This window comes from Nuphar pumila, chromosome 14, assembly GCF_984573655.1.
Source record: "Nuphar pumila chromosome 14, dmNupPumi1.hap1.1, whole genome shotgun sequence".
In the NCBI taxonomy this organism is placed as follows: domain Eukaryota; kingdom Viridiplantae; phylum Streptophyta; class Magnoliopsida; order Nymphaeales; family Nymphaeaceae; genus Nuphar; species Nuphar pumila.
Genome location: NC_143262.1, coordinates 10,740,335 through 10,760,066, shown reverse-complemented (window position 1 = coordinate 10,760,066; position 19,732 = coordinate 10,740,335). Strand labels below are relative to the sequence as shown.

The 19,732-nt window shown below is 39.6% G+C and overlaps 3 protein-coding genes and 1 pseudogene across 3 annotated transcripts; 2 read left to right on the top strand and 2 right to left on the bottom strand.

The window, feature by feature from the left end:
• Positions 1-1,125: 1,125 nt before the first annotated feature.
• Positions 1,126-4,321, bottom strand: LOC149816346 (1,4-alpha-glucan-branching enzyme-like; annotated as a pseudogene).
• Positions 4,322-4,477: 156 nt separating this feature from the next.
• On the bottom strand, positions 4,478-6,988 carry LOC149816345 (SEC1 family transport protein SLY1-like). The gene is made up of 2 exons (XM_089987752.1): positions 6,893-6,988; positions 4,478-6,666 (listed from the first exon to the last, which is right to left on the bottom strand). The coding sequence occupies exons 1-2, from the start codon at positions 6,921-6,923 to the stop codon at positions 4,811-4,813; spliced, it is 1,887 nt and encodes a 628-aa protein (XP_089843878.1). The 5' UTR covers positions 6,924-6,988; the 3' UTR covers positions 4,478-4,810.
• Positions 6,989-10,221: 3,233 nt separating this feature from the next.
• On the top strand, positions 10,222-14,491 carry LOC149816344 (protein EXORDIUM-like). The gene is made up of 4 exons (XM_089986878.1): positions 10,222-10,344; positions 10,445-10,448; positions 14,002-14,060; positions 14,171-14,491. Exons 1-4 carry the CDS (start codon positions 10,222-10,224, stop codon positions 14,489-14,491), a joined length of 507 nt encoding a protein of 168 aa, XP_089843004.1.
• Positions 14,492-18,035: 3,544 nt separating this feature from the next.
• On the top strand, positions 18,036-18,965 carry LOC149816343 (protein PHOSPHATE-INDUCED 1-like). The gene has a single exon (XM_089986877.1). It carries the CDS (start codon positions 18,036-18,038, stop codon positions 18,963-18,965), a length of 930 nt encoding a protein of 309 aa, XP_089843003.1.
• Positions 18,966-19,732: the final 767 nt, after the last annotated feature.

The window sequence follows — 19,732 nt, the reverse complement described above, 5'->3', positions numbered from 1 at the left end:
AGATGATCTTTGATGGTATAGTTTGGGTTAATATTGTTCATCAATACAAACCTAATGGATAAAGTTTGGTAAGCATTCATGCTAGATCAGATCCAAACTTCAAACCAATAGTTCTGGCCTTGGTTCAATCCCTGCTGTCAAAACCCACACGCATACATCTTTAGATTAAATTTTGATTCACACTAGGTATACTTTTAGTACTATCTTAGATTAGATATGCATACAGGATTAGTGGCATATTTGAAAATGAGGGGTAGTGTAATTAGTACAAGCTTATCCATCCTCCATGTCTTATAGCTGTCATCCCCTTGGTAAACCCTATTCTAGGATTTGTGGAGAAGAGGCTGAAAATGGTGATTTTCAAAGACCACTATGACACATTACCAGTTCGGGAGAAGAGGCAATGACATGGAGGATAGTACTCTTGAATGGTGTATTTAAGAACCAAATATTACTACAGGCATTCAGATCTGAATTCAACTGACTACATAATTTGATTTAATAAATTTGTGTTTGACATCAAGTTCAAGTATTATAAAGTTTATGACTGAAAAAATAATATGTTGAAAAACCTAGTAATCAGCCGCTACATTTTTCAGATTCGACTAATGATTGATCTTGGTTCACTGATCACTTCAGCTTAGTTTGCTTTGCTCTCTGCCATAACTGGAATTTCTTTCAAGAAGTAAAGATTGAATTTGTGTTTGATTAAGTTCAAGTATTATAAAAGTTTATGACTGAAAACAATCATATATATTAGAACTAGCAATCAGCCATTATATATTTCAGTCAATGCATGACTAATCTCGGCCAGTTGATCACCTTGACTTTTTCATAGTTTGAACTGTCAATATCCATCTGTGCACCTTTCTTGAGTTCATCTGTTATTTTGGACAGGATTTATGTATCTTTAATTATTATGATTTTTTTTCAGCAGACATTGATGCTGAACTCATCAAGCTCATGATAACAATTGAATTTTCAATTAGACCTAAACTATCCATTATTTGCCAACACTATAGTTGAATATTATGCTCGTCAATCCTAAGATTGCTAAAGTTTGTTCAGCAACACACACACATGCAGGCACGCAAAATGTAGGGTAGGTAGGTAGGTGGTGTTGGAGGTCATACACTGCTACATGCCTAAACTGTGTCCGAAAATAGCTGGAAAGTGGAAACCAGACGAAGACTCCTAATTACCAAACAAAATTTACAATTGCACATAAAATAGCACTACTAAGGGGCAATCTATACATAGAGTAGGAGTATCCAAGGCAGCCTGTCTTGATGTAGGATTGCTCAAAGTACAAAATTCCTTTAGCATAAAAAGGAAGAAACACATGGTAAATGCAAGTGACAGCGGTTTTACCTCATTACCCATGAAATTAAGATAGCCCTTGCCTCCTAATGCCATCGTTATGAAATGAATCATCTGAAAAGAAAAAGAAAAAAAAAACATATGCAAGAAAAATGGTTGAAATGATCCACATTCCATGGTGACAAAGAATTCAAACTACTATAGCATTTATTAAATAAAGATTTTTTTAGAAGAATTTATAAAATCTAAGATCGCTAACAAGAAAAATTCCAACCCCATCCCCCTTGGCATAAAGCCACAGGATCCAGACCTTGTGAAGTGAAATCCCACGATCAATAATAGGAGAGACAGGCCCTAAGCAAGACATTCCAGTATACATTTCCTTGTCCATTAGTAGAAACACAATGGTCTTATCACCAAAAATTGCCTGCAAATAGACAGAAATAATTGCACTTGTTCAAAAGAATTTTCCATGACTGAAACTCCATAGCTTCTAAGCATTATGTCCTTCACAAGAACGCCGATTAAGTTAAATGGAAGAAATGTTCTTCAATTTGAATATTACAAAACAAAAAGTCTGATGATTAATATACAACTTTACATAAATAATGTCTTCTAGACTTTCACCTTATAGTTGCCACAGAATAACTGTTCACAAACAGATTGAGACACCAAAACTTTCTCCAGTCCAATAGTTCAGTATAAATAAAGATGTTTCTACGAATTTCTTCACCAGATTAGTAGCCTAAAAAAAGAGGTACACACCAAATAAGAAGTTTATCAATACCTGGTCATGACTCTCAGCATATGAAACACATGCCTCAGTGTATCTCCTGTTTGTCAGGCACAAGACAATCTCCTTCATGGACCATAGTTCATCCCTATTGTTCTTTAGACAATCAATCCACTTGTCAGGGATTGTCATGGCCAACCGATAGTCAAAACCAATTCCACCTTCAGAAAGAGTTCGACCTAGTGTGGGCATACCAGAGACATCCTCAGCAATCACAATGGCATCAGGATGGAGATTATGGATAAGAGAATTGGCTAGCATAAGATATACAGTGGCATCCACATCAGTCGCATCACTGAAATATTCAGTACAGTTTCCTGAAAATACCATGTTAACACCATGATGATGATACAACATCAAATTGAAACTTCTCAAACCTCCATCTCAAGTTAGAAATAAGAAAACGCAGGACTTCCCAGTTTGCATAGTTAAATAAACGACTATCCCACAGCTTATGGTAACCTCTTTCACAAGTATGAAAGTAGGCTTCTTGTGTTCTCTGGCCCACATCATAACCATTAAGGCCATCTGTCACATTTGTACTTTCATGGCTGTGAGCAATATCCATCAATACTTGCAAGCCTAAACCATGAGCTTTATCAATCAAATATTTAAGATCCTCGGGTGTTCCTGATCTACTGCTAACCGAAAAGAAGTTCGTAACATGATACCCAAAAGAGGAATGTTCCATGACAGCCATCAACTGGACAGAATTGCAGTTATTTGACTTAATACGCGGCATAACATTGTCTGCAAACTCTCTGTATGAGCTGATGTGTGGGTCTGAGCTACTCGTTCCTACATGGGCTTCATATATGCGTAGTGCCAAAGGCTTTGCTGGTTGAGCATATTTGAAGTGATACCTGTAGGCATATGAGAAACAAACATATTAAGTTAAAATAGCTAGCAAGCTACACAAAGGACAATCAACAACTAGACAAAATTTAACCTCTCCGAAGGGGGTGAATCCCAATATACTCCATCATATGCAGCTGCAAATCTCGTGGGATCTACTGTTGCATATTTTATCCAGGCTGGGATTCGATTAAGCCATGCTCCATTGGCACACTTAAAACGGAACTTCACTTTTGAATTATGTGGAATTGCTGGATTGCCATCTGAGTTTGGTATTTCGATAGTCCAAACACCAAATTCGTTTCTTTCCATTTGGTGGTGCGACCCATTCCAGCCATTGAAGTCTCCAATGAGTTGTGCTTCCCTACACAGTAAAGAAAAAAACTTTTCAAGGTAAGGATCAAATAGTAGCCACTTCTTTCAAAAGGTTCCATATCATAAAAGTTAGCATTCTGACATCTGTATATGGTCAAAGAGGGTGTAACCTTGTTTGCTTGAATTTATCTGCTTAAGGGGCAGAAATGGTCCATATATTTTTGTAGCCGTTCACTTGTAGAAAAGCTGAGTAGTAACCATACGTTGTCTTGTAATAGAAAAAATTATTTACTTTTTTCTATGGTTCAATTCTTTGCTGTCTTATCGGCTCAGATAAATAGTGCAAGATAATTAAGGTCAATCAGTCCCAGCCAGGTCTACCTAGTCAATTCTGACAAATGGATGAAAATGACCCTCAGAGAGCCGCTTCACAATCTTCACTATCAATGCTCAAAAATAAATATCAAGTAGATCCTATACAAGATTAATGATTTCAAATCTCTCAAAATGGAAGTTGTTCACACATTTAGATCTCATGGATGAATATAGAAAACATTAATGGCTACAGTAAATGAAACAATGAATTCAACAGGAACTTGAAATTATCACCTTTAACCAAAATAGTCAACTTACGCAGAGATTTCATGTCTCTAATTATAAAACTGCAAACAGCCATAAAAGACTTTGATATTTCACAATTTAGTGTTAAAACCACAAAAAATCAAGACACATTCTTGATCAGAAGCATAAGAGGCATTATATGATTTTTAGATACTGCCCCAACAATGAGTGAGCTTTCTTTGGTCAAAGGAACTACGAAATACATATCAATGAAATAATGATACCAAACAAACAAAAGTATTACTTACAGAGAAAGAGCATAACATAGCTTTGTTAGAGAGAAGCATCTGAATACATCCATAGAACACATATAAAAACACACAACTCAAGCCATCAGGTTGAAACCAAATAGTGAAGACAAGATTCTTACTTGCTTTGACAGAAATTTTCAGAATTATTATCACTACCAAAGCCCATTCCCTTCAAAAAAATAGTACCAGAACCAGAAACATTATGAACCAAACGCTGGTTGCATTGGTGCACATTCAGAATCATAAGGACCATGTAAATACTTCGTGTTTCGGCACTATATGCACAAAATTTAGCAGGAACATCCAAAAGAAGCAAGAGCACTTGAAGCAACAACACCTCAATGTCACATTAGGATCATATGAAAGGCAAACTTTTAATGCAAAATGGATACAGTTCTCAACTAAACACTATGATCTACAAACTTATGAGAGCTGTGGGTACATCATCGTTACTAAAAAAAGAAATTTAGAACTGCTAACATTAACACAGATTTCAACAGGCACAAAATGAATGGGGTAAGCCTCACATATTTCAATATCGGTAGCCTATGATCATATCCATTCTATAGCACAATTCTATGCAACTATATCATTAAAATAGCCCAGTTGCATTTCACTAATCATCAGAGGCAAAAAGTATTGCACATCCGAATCTTTATTGAGATGGCACACTGCCACCCAAACCCATCTTCCGGCCCAACATCATGATTTGCTCTGCAAACTCAACTCCATTAAGAACCTCAGTTGTACCATAAATAACATGTTTGGAAGGTTGTCGCTGAGCTAGTTCCTGCAAACTACCATACTCTATGTAATTCCCACCACCAATCATGAATACTATCGCTTCCTTGAAAGGGCCTTTCAATAGGTTACCCATTCCAGAACTTGATTTAGCAGCACGTGGATCAAAATGAAGATAAGAGTCGATATCAGGGTTCGGTTTGCCCTCCATTAGTGCTTCTACGGTTCTCGTCAAAGCGAGCTGCCTTCCTCCAGAAAGAAGATTCTTCATACCTGCAGTTACGGCACTAAGTGACTGACCATATAGTTTCTCAGCCCAATCTACAATGTTACTCCTGCTAGCAGAGTTTGCAGATGCCAATGAGATGTTCAGAGACTTTATCTTCTTGATATACTGAAATGCGCATGTGTCCACCTCTGATTCCCTCAATGCTGCCTCAATTGCTTCAACATCAGATTGTGGAGTCGTCTCCACGGCAAGAAGGTAAATCATAGCGAGCCTGAGCTTGTCAGCTTTTGTGCCTTTCCCCCTCAATGCACCAAGTAACTGGTTCTTCTCGATGCTCCCCTTTGTCAACATGTCATTTTCCAAATTGCAGTAAGAATCCAAGGACCTCTCTTTGATCTCTCCAAGCAAAACTGTGGCAATGTTGGTGTGCTTGTCGATCACCTTCTTCCTCTCCGTCAATTCGGGCAGTGAATTCACTGCATTCATAAGATGTTTCGTGTTTCCAATCAACTCCTGCCCATCAAAATCAGCTCCATCCTCCCCCCCAGTTCTCCTATTCACCTCCTCCACGTCCTGCTTGTATTTTCTCAATTGGGTCTCAATCTCTTCTGCTACCTTTGGAAAAGGAGATAAGGCATTCGCGACCCAGAAAGAATCAGAACTATCAAGTTCGCAAGGCACCATAGATGCCGCCCCTTTTCCCTTCACACGAGAGACGTCGCTCGGAACACTTACCTTGTTAAGTTTCATCCCAAGTACGTCGTGAATCAGTGGACGGTAGCTCCATTCATGCTGGACCCCCACCGAGAGCTCGAAATTCCGGTCGAACAGACACAGAACCGGCCGCTGATGCGAGGCGCCCAGATTCCCACCTTCCACAAAGAGATTGTTCTTGGAAACGAGATGGTCCCTGAGGCGCGAATCGAGGGCCGTGGCGACCATCTCCGCGGGCCCGCCCCTGGCACAGCGGATGATGGGCACCACGCCGAGCGTCACCAAGACGCAGAACAATCCGCCGACAATCCGGTCGACGATGGATTCGATATCGGCTTCACCAGCAGAAGGGTCGTTCAATTGGACATAGACGGAGTCTTGGGCGAGCGAGAACATGTTGTCCTCAAGGGTGACGAACTCCAGGTACTGATCGTAGACCTTGGAGATCCTTCCGATCGAATCCGACTTCAGCGCGCCGGAGGCAAGGTCCTCGAGCAGTGGGCGGGGCAGGGACGACGAGAAATTGAGGTGGAAGCTCTCGTAGAGGCCGCAGGAGGCGTCGGCGACGATCCTCTGCACGTTGGCGGCATTGGGGCGGACAAAGTAGATCGCGGGCACGTCCGGGATCGTCTGGCGATCCTTGTCGATGGAGAAGAAGAGGGTGATGCCGTGCTTCCGCAGATCCCTGACGTGGATCAACGGCGAGAGGATGTCACGGCAGAGGCGATCCAAGATCAGGATCTTGTAGACCTCCTCCGTGGGGCCTCCGCCGACCCCCGACGCAGTCGGCGGCTGCTGGTTCAGAGTCAGCATCCGGACGATGCAATCTGCAAGATTTCAAACCCCCCATTGTCTCAGATCTCAATCGTTCTTCCGAATTAACGAGCCAAATCGAAAAAGGAGAATTTGGGTTCTCGTATAATCTAAGGGGAACCCAAAAACGATGCAAATGATTTGAAACACCGATTAAACGACGGTGAAAAGTTTCGAATTTCTAGATGAAAGAACGAGAAAAGAAGAGAAGAGGAGGAAGAGGGAAAGGAAGTTGCTTACTGGTTTGCTTCTGGCTAAGGCTTAAAGCCATCGTTTGGGAGATGGGAGTTTGCTTTTTCTCGCTTGCTTCTTCCTCTTTGCTCGTGAGGTTCTTAGCGATTCTGTTAGCGTCGGCGAGGCCACGGAATTTCTGGGCTCGGCGGAATTCAATCGTTTCTGCGTGCACGTAAATAATAATGGTGGATCTGAGAAACGGGTTGAATCGAAGGAATGAAGTTTGCCCCAAAATCTGTCACAAAGACACTCCTAAAAAGCCTCAGGACACGATATTATTGTTTTCGTAGAAATTTGCATTGAATCGAAGGAATGAACTGTGCCCCAAAGCCAAACAAACCAATACAATTAAACAATTACAAGACGGGGGATTATCACAAAATTCAATTGCTGCAAACCCTTTCTGATATTACCAAATTAGGGTTGTATATCGGCAAGAAAGGACTGACCTACCATTCATCCAGATCGACACACAACTTCTCGATGGCGCTCCTTAATGATTTCAAAGTCATTCTTGGCATGGAGTTCATGTACGTCCACAACACATTTCTCATGTGGTATCTAAATTATGTGTGTACAATGGTTGAGACATCCCTATGCATGGTTCCAAGTTGCCTAGGGCTCACATCAGGTCTGAACATGAGCGTTTTTATCTAAGTCATCTACGACTAGGAGCCCCTACTAAGATTCATGATTTGCGGCTCTTTCTTAATTATTATTTGTGTTTTATCTAAGGTTGTTCCTCTCACCGATCTCACTGGAAAGGATTAGAAGTATACTTGGACATCGGATAATCAACCCACCTTCAACAAGCTTAAGGTTGTCATCACAAGCGAGCCAACTTTGCCATTTTTGGACTACTCAAAACCATGCCTCAGAGTTTTCCATTAGTGGTGTTCTCATGCAAGAAGGTCACCCTATTGTATTCGAAAGCAGAGAGTTGAATGACAAGGAGTGTCACTATTCTATGCATGAATGTTGGATGACGGTCGTAGTCCACTACCTTAGGATATGGTGTCACTATCTACCGGGATTCTCTTTTGTGGTCCATACTGACAATGTAGCCACCAATTACTTTCAAACTCTAAAAAAGCTAAGTCCAAAGTCCAAAGAATGTGTGATGGCAAGAGTTCCTTGCTGAATTTGACATGATTTTTCTCTACAAGTTGGGAAGCACCAATTATGTTGTTGATGAACTCACCAAGAGGGCCAAGTTGGCAGCTATATATGAAGGAGAGACCTCTCTTATTCAATTGAATAATGGCTTATTTGGCCGAATTTGTGAAGGCATATAGTATGACCCCATGGTCCCTCAGCTGCATGATTTGATCAAGGTTTACAAAACCACGAAGTACATATTTGAAGATTGCTTAATCTTGAAAAAGGGGCAAATCTTCATCTCCAACTAGAGCTCACTACAGAATATCCTCATTAAGGAGTGTCACGATACCAAGTGGGTTGAGCACAACGACCAACACCGCACTCTTGCTTTTCTCAAAAGGGCTTATTACTGACCCCACATATGCAATGCCATTAAGGATTATGTGAGGACTTGTCTCATTTGCTCACAAGTCCAACAATCAGAAACCTGGGAGTCTCCTTCGGCCTATGCAAATTCTTAATCGTCCATGGCAAAGCATTTTCATGGACTTTATCTTGGTTTTCTCAGCCGTCGATGGATTCAACTCTATCTTCGTAGTGGTGGACAGGTTCTCAAAGTACGATATCTTCACTCTTGTTTCACCTATGTGTGCCATAGACCACCTTGCCTAGCTCTTCGTAAAAAATATGGTCAAACATTGAGGATTACCGAAATATATTGTTAGTGATCATGATCCTTGCTTCACTGGCAGGTTCTGAACTGAGTGTTCAAGTTATTAGGGTCAAAACTCCATTTCTCAAGTGTGTTTCGCTCCCAAACCAATAGGTAGACCAAGAGAACCAATACATGGCTTGAGGCCTATCTGAGGCACTTTATCAGTGCCAACCTAAGAGATTGGGTGAAGCTATTAGATATTGCCCAATTCAGCTACAACTTGCAGAAAAGCGAGTCAACAAGTCATAGCCCCTTTGAGCTCACTACCAATTAGTAGCTCCTGATGCCTTACATCGTGGTTGTTCGCTACTCAGAAAAGACCTTCCTTGCCCACCAGTTCGTTCGTGATTGATAGTAGAGAATAAAACTTGCAAAGGAATTCATGCAAAAGACCGTCATGCGCCCAAAAATAGGTGGATCCGAAATGTCGACCTTTGGCTTTTGACGTTGGTGACCAAGTAATAGTGAAACTCAACACATAACAGAGTTGCACCTATTAGAAACTACACAAGGGCCTCGTCCATAAGTATGAAAGCCCCTTTCTTGTTGTGAAGAAGTCAACTCAATCCTTGTCATGATGATAATGAGAACCCCAATAGAAGCCAGTCAATGCGCCCCCCGGTGTCACTCCGAACTACAAATGCCCTGAAAGTTGGCTACATCCTCAATCATCGCAATAATTCACATGGTGGCTACAACAAATTTCTTATCAAGTGGAAAGACTTCTCAAAGTAGAAGCAACTTGGGAGGACACTAGGAAGCTCTCCTAGTTTCAAGCAAAGCTTGACGAGTACTTCGATCACATGCGGTAGGTGTCACTTTGATCACATAATGCATAATTGTGGCACGTGTGCCATACCATAGCTAGATCATTTTATTTTTCTTTAGCCCATGTGTTGGCCTTACCGAAAGCCCTGTGCCACTCAATGAACTCTTTTGGCCTTGCAACTAGCATAGGGTGAGATGTGGTGCTAGGAGCCCCATGCCAAGGTGTACCAAGCTCCCACCCATGGTTAGGGGGAATTTCTCCTAAGAAATTTATGGTTTCCCATGTGTTTTTTGGGTTTATCCTATCCATGGGGCGGGGGTAGCACATAAACTACTTTTATAGGAAAACTCAATGGTAGGTAGAGCTCCCCTTGAAAGCTCACTCTCCAAGACCATCTCATCCTCACACCATCTCATTGTGGCAACGTGCCATGTTTTGTAAGAGACACTTGGCTTGCTTATAAATATAACTTGTTTCTTGGACATTGTACCTTCATCCATTTTGATTGCATTGCTTACTGGTGTTGTGCTACACCTAGTGTATGTCTGTTGTCTTGCTTGTGCCTCGTTGGTGATTGCCTGCCACATCACTCGCCTTTATGGCATCACGTGTGGTCGTCCCTCCCTGGTTGGTGCTTGCCTACAAGCCTCATGCCTCGTTGAGCCTCCCAAGTACTGTGTGCACTGATTGGACTCTCTGCTCCCACGCGGTAACCTTCGATAGTTGTATCACTCAAGTTGCTTTCGCTCAATGGTGTTTGCTCACTGTACCCCATCTTGTGTTGCTCTCGAGATCGCCCCAGCATGCTGCTTCTCCTCAAGGCTTGTGCATGGTCTTCAGATAATGCCAGTGACAACTAACACTAACACTAAGGTAGTGTTGTCTTTCATCATACAAAATAAAAGAAAATTTGAATTAATAAATACAAAAATCAGTGACAAGTGGCATGTGATATGTCTTTGTTGGTATGCAGGAAGGTGATGAAATAGGAATCTCTCTCTCTCTCTTTATATATATATATATATATATATATATATATATATATATATATATATATATATATATATATATATATGAGTAATGCGCTCATTCCGTCTCATTAGGCCTCTTAAAAAATCATACTTTTTGTTCTTTTTCTTATCTTTTCCTTGAAAAAATGTTGTTTCAACGTGAATCTGCCGCTAATGCCCCCAGGATGTGTGCATCATTTTTAAAAAGAGCCTTAATTTTTTACTGCCGCTAAAGGTCCCAACCATAGGCGGGGGGGGGGGGGGGGGCAGAACTAGGTTGTAGCCCAGTTCTGCCTCGCGGCCTAGTTAATTTTTTTTTTAAAGCCCAGTTCTAGCCCAGCCTTGAGTGCAGTAAATAGTTTGATTTGTCCATATGAAATAGATTTTTATTAATAATTGTAGCCATTTTTTATTTTATTTCAAAAAAAAAAAATGGGGGGCGCTGCCTCCGAACCCCAGACTATCACACAATTTTTTTTCTACACCCCTGTTTGCCCCCCCCCCCCACCCCCCCACCCCCTCACATGAATCCTAGCTACGCCTCTGGTCCCAACGAAAACCAGGACCCTTAGCGATAGTCAAAAACTGTTGCTAATGGGTCTCACAACCAACTCAATCCAATCACTCCCCCTTATAAACTCATCCTCTCAATCAAATACATCCCATCTAACCAAATTTGTTTGAGTATCCTATCGCGATTTGCCTTTACGAGCTTTGTCTATGTGAACGATATGTTCTATCATGATTTACATAATAACTGATTCACAAAAGGCAAAAAAAAAAAAACGAATTGACACGATGTTTAGACTTAGTAAAGTACAAATCGAGGTAACTTCATAAGTACAAATCAAGGTAACTTCATAAATATAAATCGATTTACAACTTGATACCGATTTAAGTTTTATATTAAAATAATATTTTAGTAACAGTTGTAAATTGATATGAGTAAATCACGATATTGCATATCAATATCGTTCACAAAGACAAACAAAGACACATCGTTGTCGCGTAACTTCATAAATACAAATCGACGTGATATACAACCACATTCATTTACAAACAATATGAGTATTTAGTTACAATACATCATGACCAACAGTTTGGCCATGAAATAATTTTTATTATAAAGATCTTATCTCGATATTCTATTTTCTATAGCGATTTGCAAATGAAACAATGTTTTGGGTGTATCGTACCACATGTGGGATTCCTCAAAGACGTTTTGGGTGTCGACATTGACGAGTGGAGGTTTCAATGCTCTTTTACAAAATAATGGTGTCGATTGTAGCATATTTGTAATGAAGTATATTGAAGCAATATACAATTGACAAGAACCTGATTTCGACGTTATATGCTCTACATTTAAATATATTTTATTATCCTATATTATTGGAGACTCAATTTCTATATTGGTCTCACATTACCTTTTTGTTGCAGGATGATATACCTTAATTCTGCACAAAACTATGCAAAAAATTGATGAAGTTTCTAATTGCAAAAGAGAAAAAAAACTCAGACGACAAGAATACCTAGAAGGCAACAAACAATGCAACCCCCTCAAGAGTAATATGATGTACAAAGATTTATAACAAATTTTGTAGACTATGTATACAAATTTTGTAAGACTATATGCAAATTTTGTAAGATTGTGTATACAAATTATGTAAAACTCTCTAGGTTGAAATAAAAATTCAATAATTACCCCGATTTCAAGAGAAATGTTGATAAATACTAATAAATGTTGATATCTAGAGGAATGCTGATATATACTTCCAGAATGGAAAGATCTCTGTTTTTCATCCTTTAACATAGGACACTATGTAAATTGATATGGTTGTAAATTGTGCCAATGGACTACATGATAAAATATTTTTACTAAACATGTCAATAGGTTAGATTGTTATTTGTATCAAAGGCAAATCATTGTCTACGACATAGACATCATTGTGTAAATCGGTATAGGACATTATATGGTATAACGATTCAAATACAGTATATGTACAATGATTTGTATATGTGAAGGCTAGATGAGACAATGATTTTTAATTTTAATACAGTTTATTCACAGAACAACTTTTTATGCAACGATTCAACTACAGTATATGTACAACGATTTGTATATATGAAGGCTAGATGAGACAATGATTTTAACTTTTAATACAGTTTATTTACAAAATAACTTTTTGCGCAACGATTCAAATATAGTATATGTACAAGGATTTGTACATGTGAAGGCTAGATGAGACAACCATTTTTACTTTTAATACAGTTTATTTAAAGAACAACTTTTTGCACAACGATTCAACTATAGTATATGTACAATGATTTGTATATGTGAAGGCTAGATGAGACAATGATTTTTACTTGTAATATATTTTATTTATAGAATAACTTTTTGCGCAATGATTCAAATATAGTATATGTATAACGATTTGTATATGTGAATGTTGGATGAGACAACGATTTTTACTTTTAATATAGTTTATTCACAAAACTTTTTGTGCAACAATTCAACTACAGTATATGTATAACGATTTGTATATGTGAAGGCTAGATGAGACACCGATTTTGACTTTTAATATTGTTTATTCACAGAATAACTTTTTGCACAACGATTCAACTATAGTATATGTATAACAATTTGTATATGTGAAGGTTAGATGAGATAATGATTTTTACTTTTAATACAGTTTATCCATAGAACAACTTTTTGCGCAATGATTCAACTACAGTATATGTATAACGATGTTTATTCAAGATGCATATAACAATGAATACCGATTAGTTAAGCAAGTCAAAGAAACGATTGAATGAATCATAGTATAAAAGCAACAACGATTTGTTATTTGCTTATACTATGCATTGATTTGTTATTTACCATGCCAATAAAAGAAACGATTTATCGTATATGTGTGTTGATGATAGCGATTCACGTGACAACGATTTGATTATATCTACGATCTTGTGAAGCAATTTCAATAGAAATCGTTAAATGAGCAGCGATTTGAATACACAAATTCCTACAACAAGCGCGCAATAATATAAATTTTGCACGCACACATTTTAAAATTATACTACAAATATCTTACAAATTGACACTAGAAAACACATAATATCTTATAAATCGATATACATATCGCATAATATATTACAAATTGATACGACAATTCAGCATAATAGCTTACAAATCGATATTAACAAACAAAACAATATTTCACAAATCGATAGTATGTTACTACAACCGCGATTTGCGATACATTGCATATACTAAGTGAATGGACGATATCAGATGATGTAGAGACCCTTTCTCATATCTGTAATCAAGCATTCTTGTCAACAGGTCTCAGCGTCCTACAAATATCTTTAAGTTTTCAACCGTCGAAAAGTCAACATCCACCTGCAATAACAAAACAACACCTTAATGGCACTCGCGATGACATATGTTCTTCAACAATAGCATGATGACATGGAAAGATACTCACGATGCCTTAATGGCACCCATCTGTCTCCTGGCTCACAGAGGGGTACTTGGTCAAGGCAGGCAAGCCTGGTACGACAAAAGTGGTGCTTGGGAAGCAGGTATTAGGCAGCCATTCCTAATGGCATCACTCCTGTCCTCACATCCAAGGATGTTATAGTGGAGGGGTTTTGCATGAGCAGTTGCGGCCTCCATGACTCTGCTCTACTAGCTAAAAGGGTTGAAGGAGAAGTTCCCCAACATTTGGGTGGGCAACTCTGAGACTCAATGCCCTGGGCAGTGTTTTGGCCATTCCATCAGCCTCTATGGGCCTCAGACCCCACCGTTGGTGGCACCAATTGATGATGTGGGTGTGGATGGGATGATCATAAACACTGCAAGCCTGTTGGCTGGTACAGTGACCAACCCCTTTGGATATGGCTACTTCCAGGGACCAGCCACTGCTCCTATGGAAGCAGCATCAGCCTGCCCAGGTATATATGGGAAGAATGCATATCATGGGTATGCAGGGAGACCTGCTGGTGGATTCTAGCAGTGGTCCAAGCTACAATGCTAATGGGATCAATGGGCGTCGGTATCTATTGCAGAGGTAATGACAGATGAAGATTCAGGGCAGCTGTTGTTTAGGCTTGTATATAAAACATAAACGCCATCATTCTTTGTGCTTTGTACTGAGTCGCGTTGTCACGACATTGACATATGAATAGGGAGCTATCTATCTCAATTTTCTTTCAATTTCTCCCATTCTTATATGTATTTGGTGTCTAGTGCAAAGCAATTCATACACATAATGGCCTTGTTAAGTGACGATACTTTAATTAGACAATAATGATATCTAAATCGGAAAATAAACCATTTGGGTCAAGACAATTAGGCCACGGTGTTACCTTTTGCAATGTTCAGTATTGGATGTGATGCAGTCTGCTTGTCATATAGCAGCCCTACCAAAGGTGGACTCTCCATGGGTTTCTATAAATATGTGAAAGGATTCTCATAGCTTGGTTCATTCAAGTTGATGGTTCGCTGCATTTTGGACCTAATCACTGTCTGTTCAACTAGTTAACCCATGAGCAAGGAAAGGTTAAGGTGATGCGCTTCGTGTAGTCTTGACTGCATGGCAGTTAATGGTCAGTTGCTAGCCAGTTTCATGGTTCATCCAAATCGGTGTTTGGATTAATTTATGGACCTAATTTCTAGTGTTAGGCCATTTTCTTACAAAGTAAAATGTAAGTTAATGAGAAGCTTCAACAATTTTTGGCTGGGGGTTTTATCTTGTGAGCAAGAGGGCCGAGGCTATGTTGGTATTTCCAGGTAATTAAAACTCAAATAATCTCCTCAAAAAATATTTCTTCTCAAAAAAAAAACTCAAATAAAGAGATTGCCACAGTACTAATACCCTTTCTTTTTTGAAAATAGATGTGCTACATAAGGCAACCAAAGGTTGAAACTTTCAAACTTGCAGTCTAATCCATTAAACCCATCCGTGTGCGTGCTCGTGTGAATCTTCTTTAAGTTATGTTACTTCATATTGTCCCTTTCTCCTAAGCCATTTCTTTTTTATTTATTTTTATTAGATTGCACATGAAAGAAGACTTTACTTCAAGAGCAATTATTGCTAATCAAATATACACATAGGAACATAGGCCGATTCCGTAGGTGACACACAAGATGGGGATCCAGGACCTCAATTATTAAGGAGTGGGTCAACCTTTGTGTGGGGCATTTGGCATACACCCAAAGGCCAAAACCTTCACCTACGAAAGGAATCAGCAACATAACACTGATCACTGGATCACTAGCATTATTCAACTGATCTTCCCATGCATGGTTAAATATCTGTTTCCCAACTGTTTTCCTGCTTCTAAAACTGCTCCAGTTTGTCCTGCAAGCTAGTCACATAGGTGCAGGTGCGGCTGCCGATGCAGCGATTTGGCACTTTAAAAAAACTTGGTTGCGGGAAGGGTATATATATAATTTTGAACGGTTTTAAGTTGACACTACGTGTATGTGTGTGCATTTATGTATTTATATACATAATACAGATATAACTGGACTTGGTTAGGGTTAACCGAATATACTTTTGGACAAAAATAGACCTTAGTGTTGTTGACTTCACCTTATATAAAGGAAGCTGTGTCCAAGTGTCGCACCCACATGGGTGCGGGTGCGGGTGCGATGTGGGTGCCCTGTTAGAAGAGTCCATGTGACATAGCTTGCAAGTCTCTGCCAATAAAAATACTAAATAACAGTAGACAAGGTTAAATATCAAAGGATTGTTTTTATCATTGATTAGAGATGTTTAGTAAACGGGGACAGGATTTACACTAAAATCAATTATCAAATAATGCAGCATTTTAGAAAAATGCTGAAAATTTTTCAAATATTAGAATTCTCGTGCAGCGTTCTTTCGTGTTTTCGCCTTTAACTACACCTGAAGTATGTAGGTTGTAAAGTGGTAATTAAACATTAGAACTCGTTTCCACATCCTAATCCTTATTTATCTGCTTTAATTTTTGTTTTCACTTAAACAAAAGGCTTAATTTAATGCAAGTTGAGATTAATCAGGACCATGTTCACAGCCTACGGTTTAGTCCATAGGTGACAGAGAAGTTGGCTATTTAAGGTGGAGTTTTTGGTTAACATACTCATGTAAGGGGCTTTGCCCTACACACAAAATGAATACTTAAAGAAAGGTATCCCAAGCATCACACGATCACTAAGATTATTCAAATGATATTCTGGTCCATAATTCATGCTCGCCGATCTTGAGAGATTCTCTATTCTGCTATAAGATTAGTTTTGCTGCCAACCTATCTGGTTTTTGAATATTTCTATGATCTGTCTGTTAAGTTCTTGCCTTTCAAAAATACAGCAGGTCTGCTAAGGATTGATTTTGCCTTCCCTCACCCGACCATTGGCTGAACCTTAACTGGACTGGGCTTGAAATTAGCACATAGTATAGATGACAACAGACAAAACCGAATTAATGGAAGGGAGATGGCTTTCATCAAGCTGTGAGGTTTCCTGAATAAGGCCCAACTACTGTATTCTGCCACCCAGTTCTTTCTTAAAATTTCCATTCTGTTTATTCATAAAAATACACTTTTTTTTTTACAAGTGGCAGACGACAATGGTGGCTTATTTTTTTGCTGCATAATGTACAAATAGCCACTTAAATCATTCATCTATTTGCAAAAACAACTCAACATTTTGTTTATTACTTTCAGCCACAGCCTTTTTCATTTATGTTTCAAAGACAAGCAATTGGTCCTGAAAGCTTTAAGTTGACATTCGAACAAAATGACTACGACGGCATCACTATTGGTTTGTTTAAAAAAAGAGCATAAGTTGTTTTTTTTGGAAAGTCAAGCTGGGGTTAGGCAGACCTCTACCAGATATCTCTTAAGCCCCTACCACCTCGGTGTTAAAAGAGCATAAGTAGTTATTTCACCTAAAAACAGTAAAAACGACATTTTAGACCTCAAGGAGGCATCTGAAATGCATTCAGATAAAGCACACATTTAAGTTACAGTTTTTTGTACATTACTCTTTTTTGGTTCTAAATGTTGGTTCGGACTATTCTGTACACAAACTTATGTCATTTCATCAACACCTTATACTCAAGAAATGAAAGACTGCATTCATTCAATGGAGTGAGTTATCCTTTTGCATTTACTAGATGAAGGTGACAACTCCACCGTTTCTCAAGTTTCTACAGGAAGCTGCCTTTAAGCCAAGTACTAGAGTGGCATATGCTTTGACATTCCATGCCTGCCAGCCTGCCAGCCTGCAGCCAGCCAGGTAACAGTGTAACACAAACATAACTGCTCCTGCTACGATACCAAATTCTTAAAAAAAAAATAGAAACAAGTTGAAAGATGGACTTATAGAAATTCGTCAAAGAAGTGAATCCCCGTGACGCCGTGACAGTGCCAGCAAGAAGGCAGCTGGCACCATATGCATTCCCCTCTACATAAACAACCCCTTTCCTCAGCCAGCAACACACAGTCGCTCTTTTCCATCTTCTTCTTAGGACACTTTCTCTCTCTAGCCTAAGGGGGTCACAGTCTCACAGAATGGCTTTCCTTGTGAAGATGGCTATTTTCCTTGCTCTCATCCAAGCCTGCCTTGGAGGAAGAAAGCTTAATGCTCTACTAGAGCAACCCGCTTTAGTGCTGACTTACCACGAGGGTGCCTTGCTTCAGGGCAAACTTCCCATCAACATTGTTTGGTATGGGAAGTTCACCCCAGTGCAGAGGTCTATCATCAGCGATTTCCTGACCTCTGTCAACCAGCAGAAACAAAAGATGAGCCCTTCTGTGTCATCATGGTGGAAGCTCACAGAGGGATACATGGCCAAAGCTGGCAAGCCTCGCAGCACCTTGGTGTTGCTGGGGAAGCAGGTTTTGGATGAGAAGTACTCATTGGGGAAGTCACTCAAGAGGACCCAAATCAGATACTTGGCAGCCAAGGCTGCCACAGCCAATGGCATCACTCTTATTCTCACATCCAAGGATGTAACTGTGGAAGGGTTTTGCATGAGTAGCTGTGGCCTGCATGACTCTGCTCCGCTAGTTGGTCCTAAAGGAGAATCCAAGCAGAAGTTTGCCTACATTTGGGTGGGGAACTCTGAGACTCAATGCCCAGGACAGTGTGCTTGGCCATTCCATCAGCCCCTCTATGGGCCTCAGACCCCACCATTGGTGGCACCGAATGGTGATGTGGGTATTGATGGAATGATCATAAACATTGCAAGCCTGTTGGCTGGTACAGTGACCAACCCCTTTGGGAATGGATACTTTCAGGGACCAGCTACTGCCCCTTTGGAAGCATCAGCAGCCTGTCCAGGGATGTATGGGAAGAATGCATACCCAGGGTATGCTGGGGACTTGTTGGTGGATTCGAGCAGTGGGGCGAGCTACAATGCAAATGGGGTCAATGGGAGACGTTACGTATTGCCAGCTCTGTGGAATCCTAAGACCTCTACTTGTTCGACGCTTGTCTAGAAGTTGAGAGAAGGCATCATCCACCATGCCAGCTGATGTATATAAGCAAATACAACCTATTCTTTTTGTTTTCTTATTTATTTAAACCTTGTAATCTGCATTTTGCAGAAATCTCTAAGCAATAAAGAATGGTCAGTCATCCAAATTTTGTTATCAATTTGTTCTTCGTTTAAATGACCATTTTCTTTCACTGGTTGGTACTTGGTAGTCGATCAAATTCTTTTGGACATTTATCTGGTCCGTTGCATCCGAATACAGCATAACTCTAGAAACCCAACTTGGAAATGTGAATTCACCACAAGTGGCTGTTTGGTTTGGATATTCACAATTGGTGTGTGGTTACACGACTGAGCAATAAGAATATGGTTTTCGAAGAAGGTTGTCTGATCTTTAGGTTAATCTGCCAAATCTTTTGTTAGATTTGCTCTCATTATACATATGCAGATCCAAATGCACTCCATCATCTAAGAAACAGAACTTGGCCAAAGTTATTGAAAATTTTTGGCCTATTTGTTTCAAGTGATTGTAAACACCTAATTAAGATGTAATAGTTGGTAAAGAAGTTAAGGCGTCAAAGTGTTTTCCGTACAAATTTGCTTAGGATGATCCAGTGGTGACATAAGTTTCAAAAGATCAATTGATCGAGTCTTACAAACTCTGAAAATATTTGGTTGGGAAAAGGTTTGGGGATATGCAGTTGGAGAGTTCTGGATGGAATGAGTTGACCTGTTGGGTTACACTTCTTTTGGATGAGGCTGTTTGGGAGA

Coding starts and splice junctions, on each gene's coding strand:
- LOC149816343 (XM_089986877.1), top strand. CDS start 18,036: ATGGCTTTCCTTGTGAAGATGGCTATTTTCCTTGCTCTCATCCAAGCC.
- LOC149816344 (XM_089986878.1), top strand. CDS start 10,222: ATGGTGTTTGCTCACTGTACCCCATCTTGTGTTGCTCTCGAGATCGCC. Junction 14,061..14,170: donor AAGTGGTGCTTGGGAAGCAG/GTATTAGGCAGC, acceptor CTGCTCTACTAG/CTAAAAGGGTTGAAGGAGAA.
- LOC149816345 (XM_089987752.1), bottom strand. CDS start 6,923: ATGGCTTTAAGCCTTAGCCAGAAGCAAACCA. Junction 6,667..6,892: donor CCTTAGCCAGAAGCAAACCA/GTAAGCAACTTC, acceptor GAAATCTTGCAG/ATTGCATCGTCCGGATGCTG.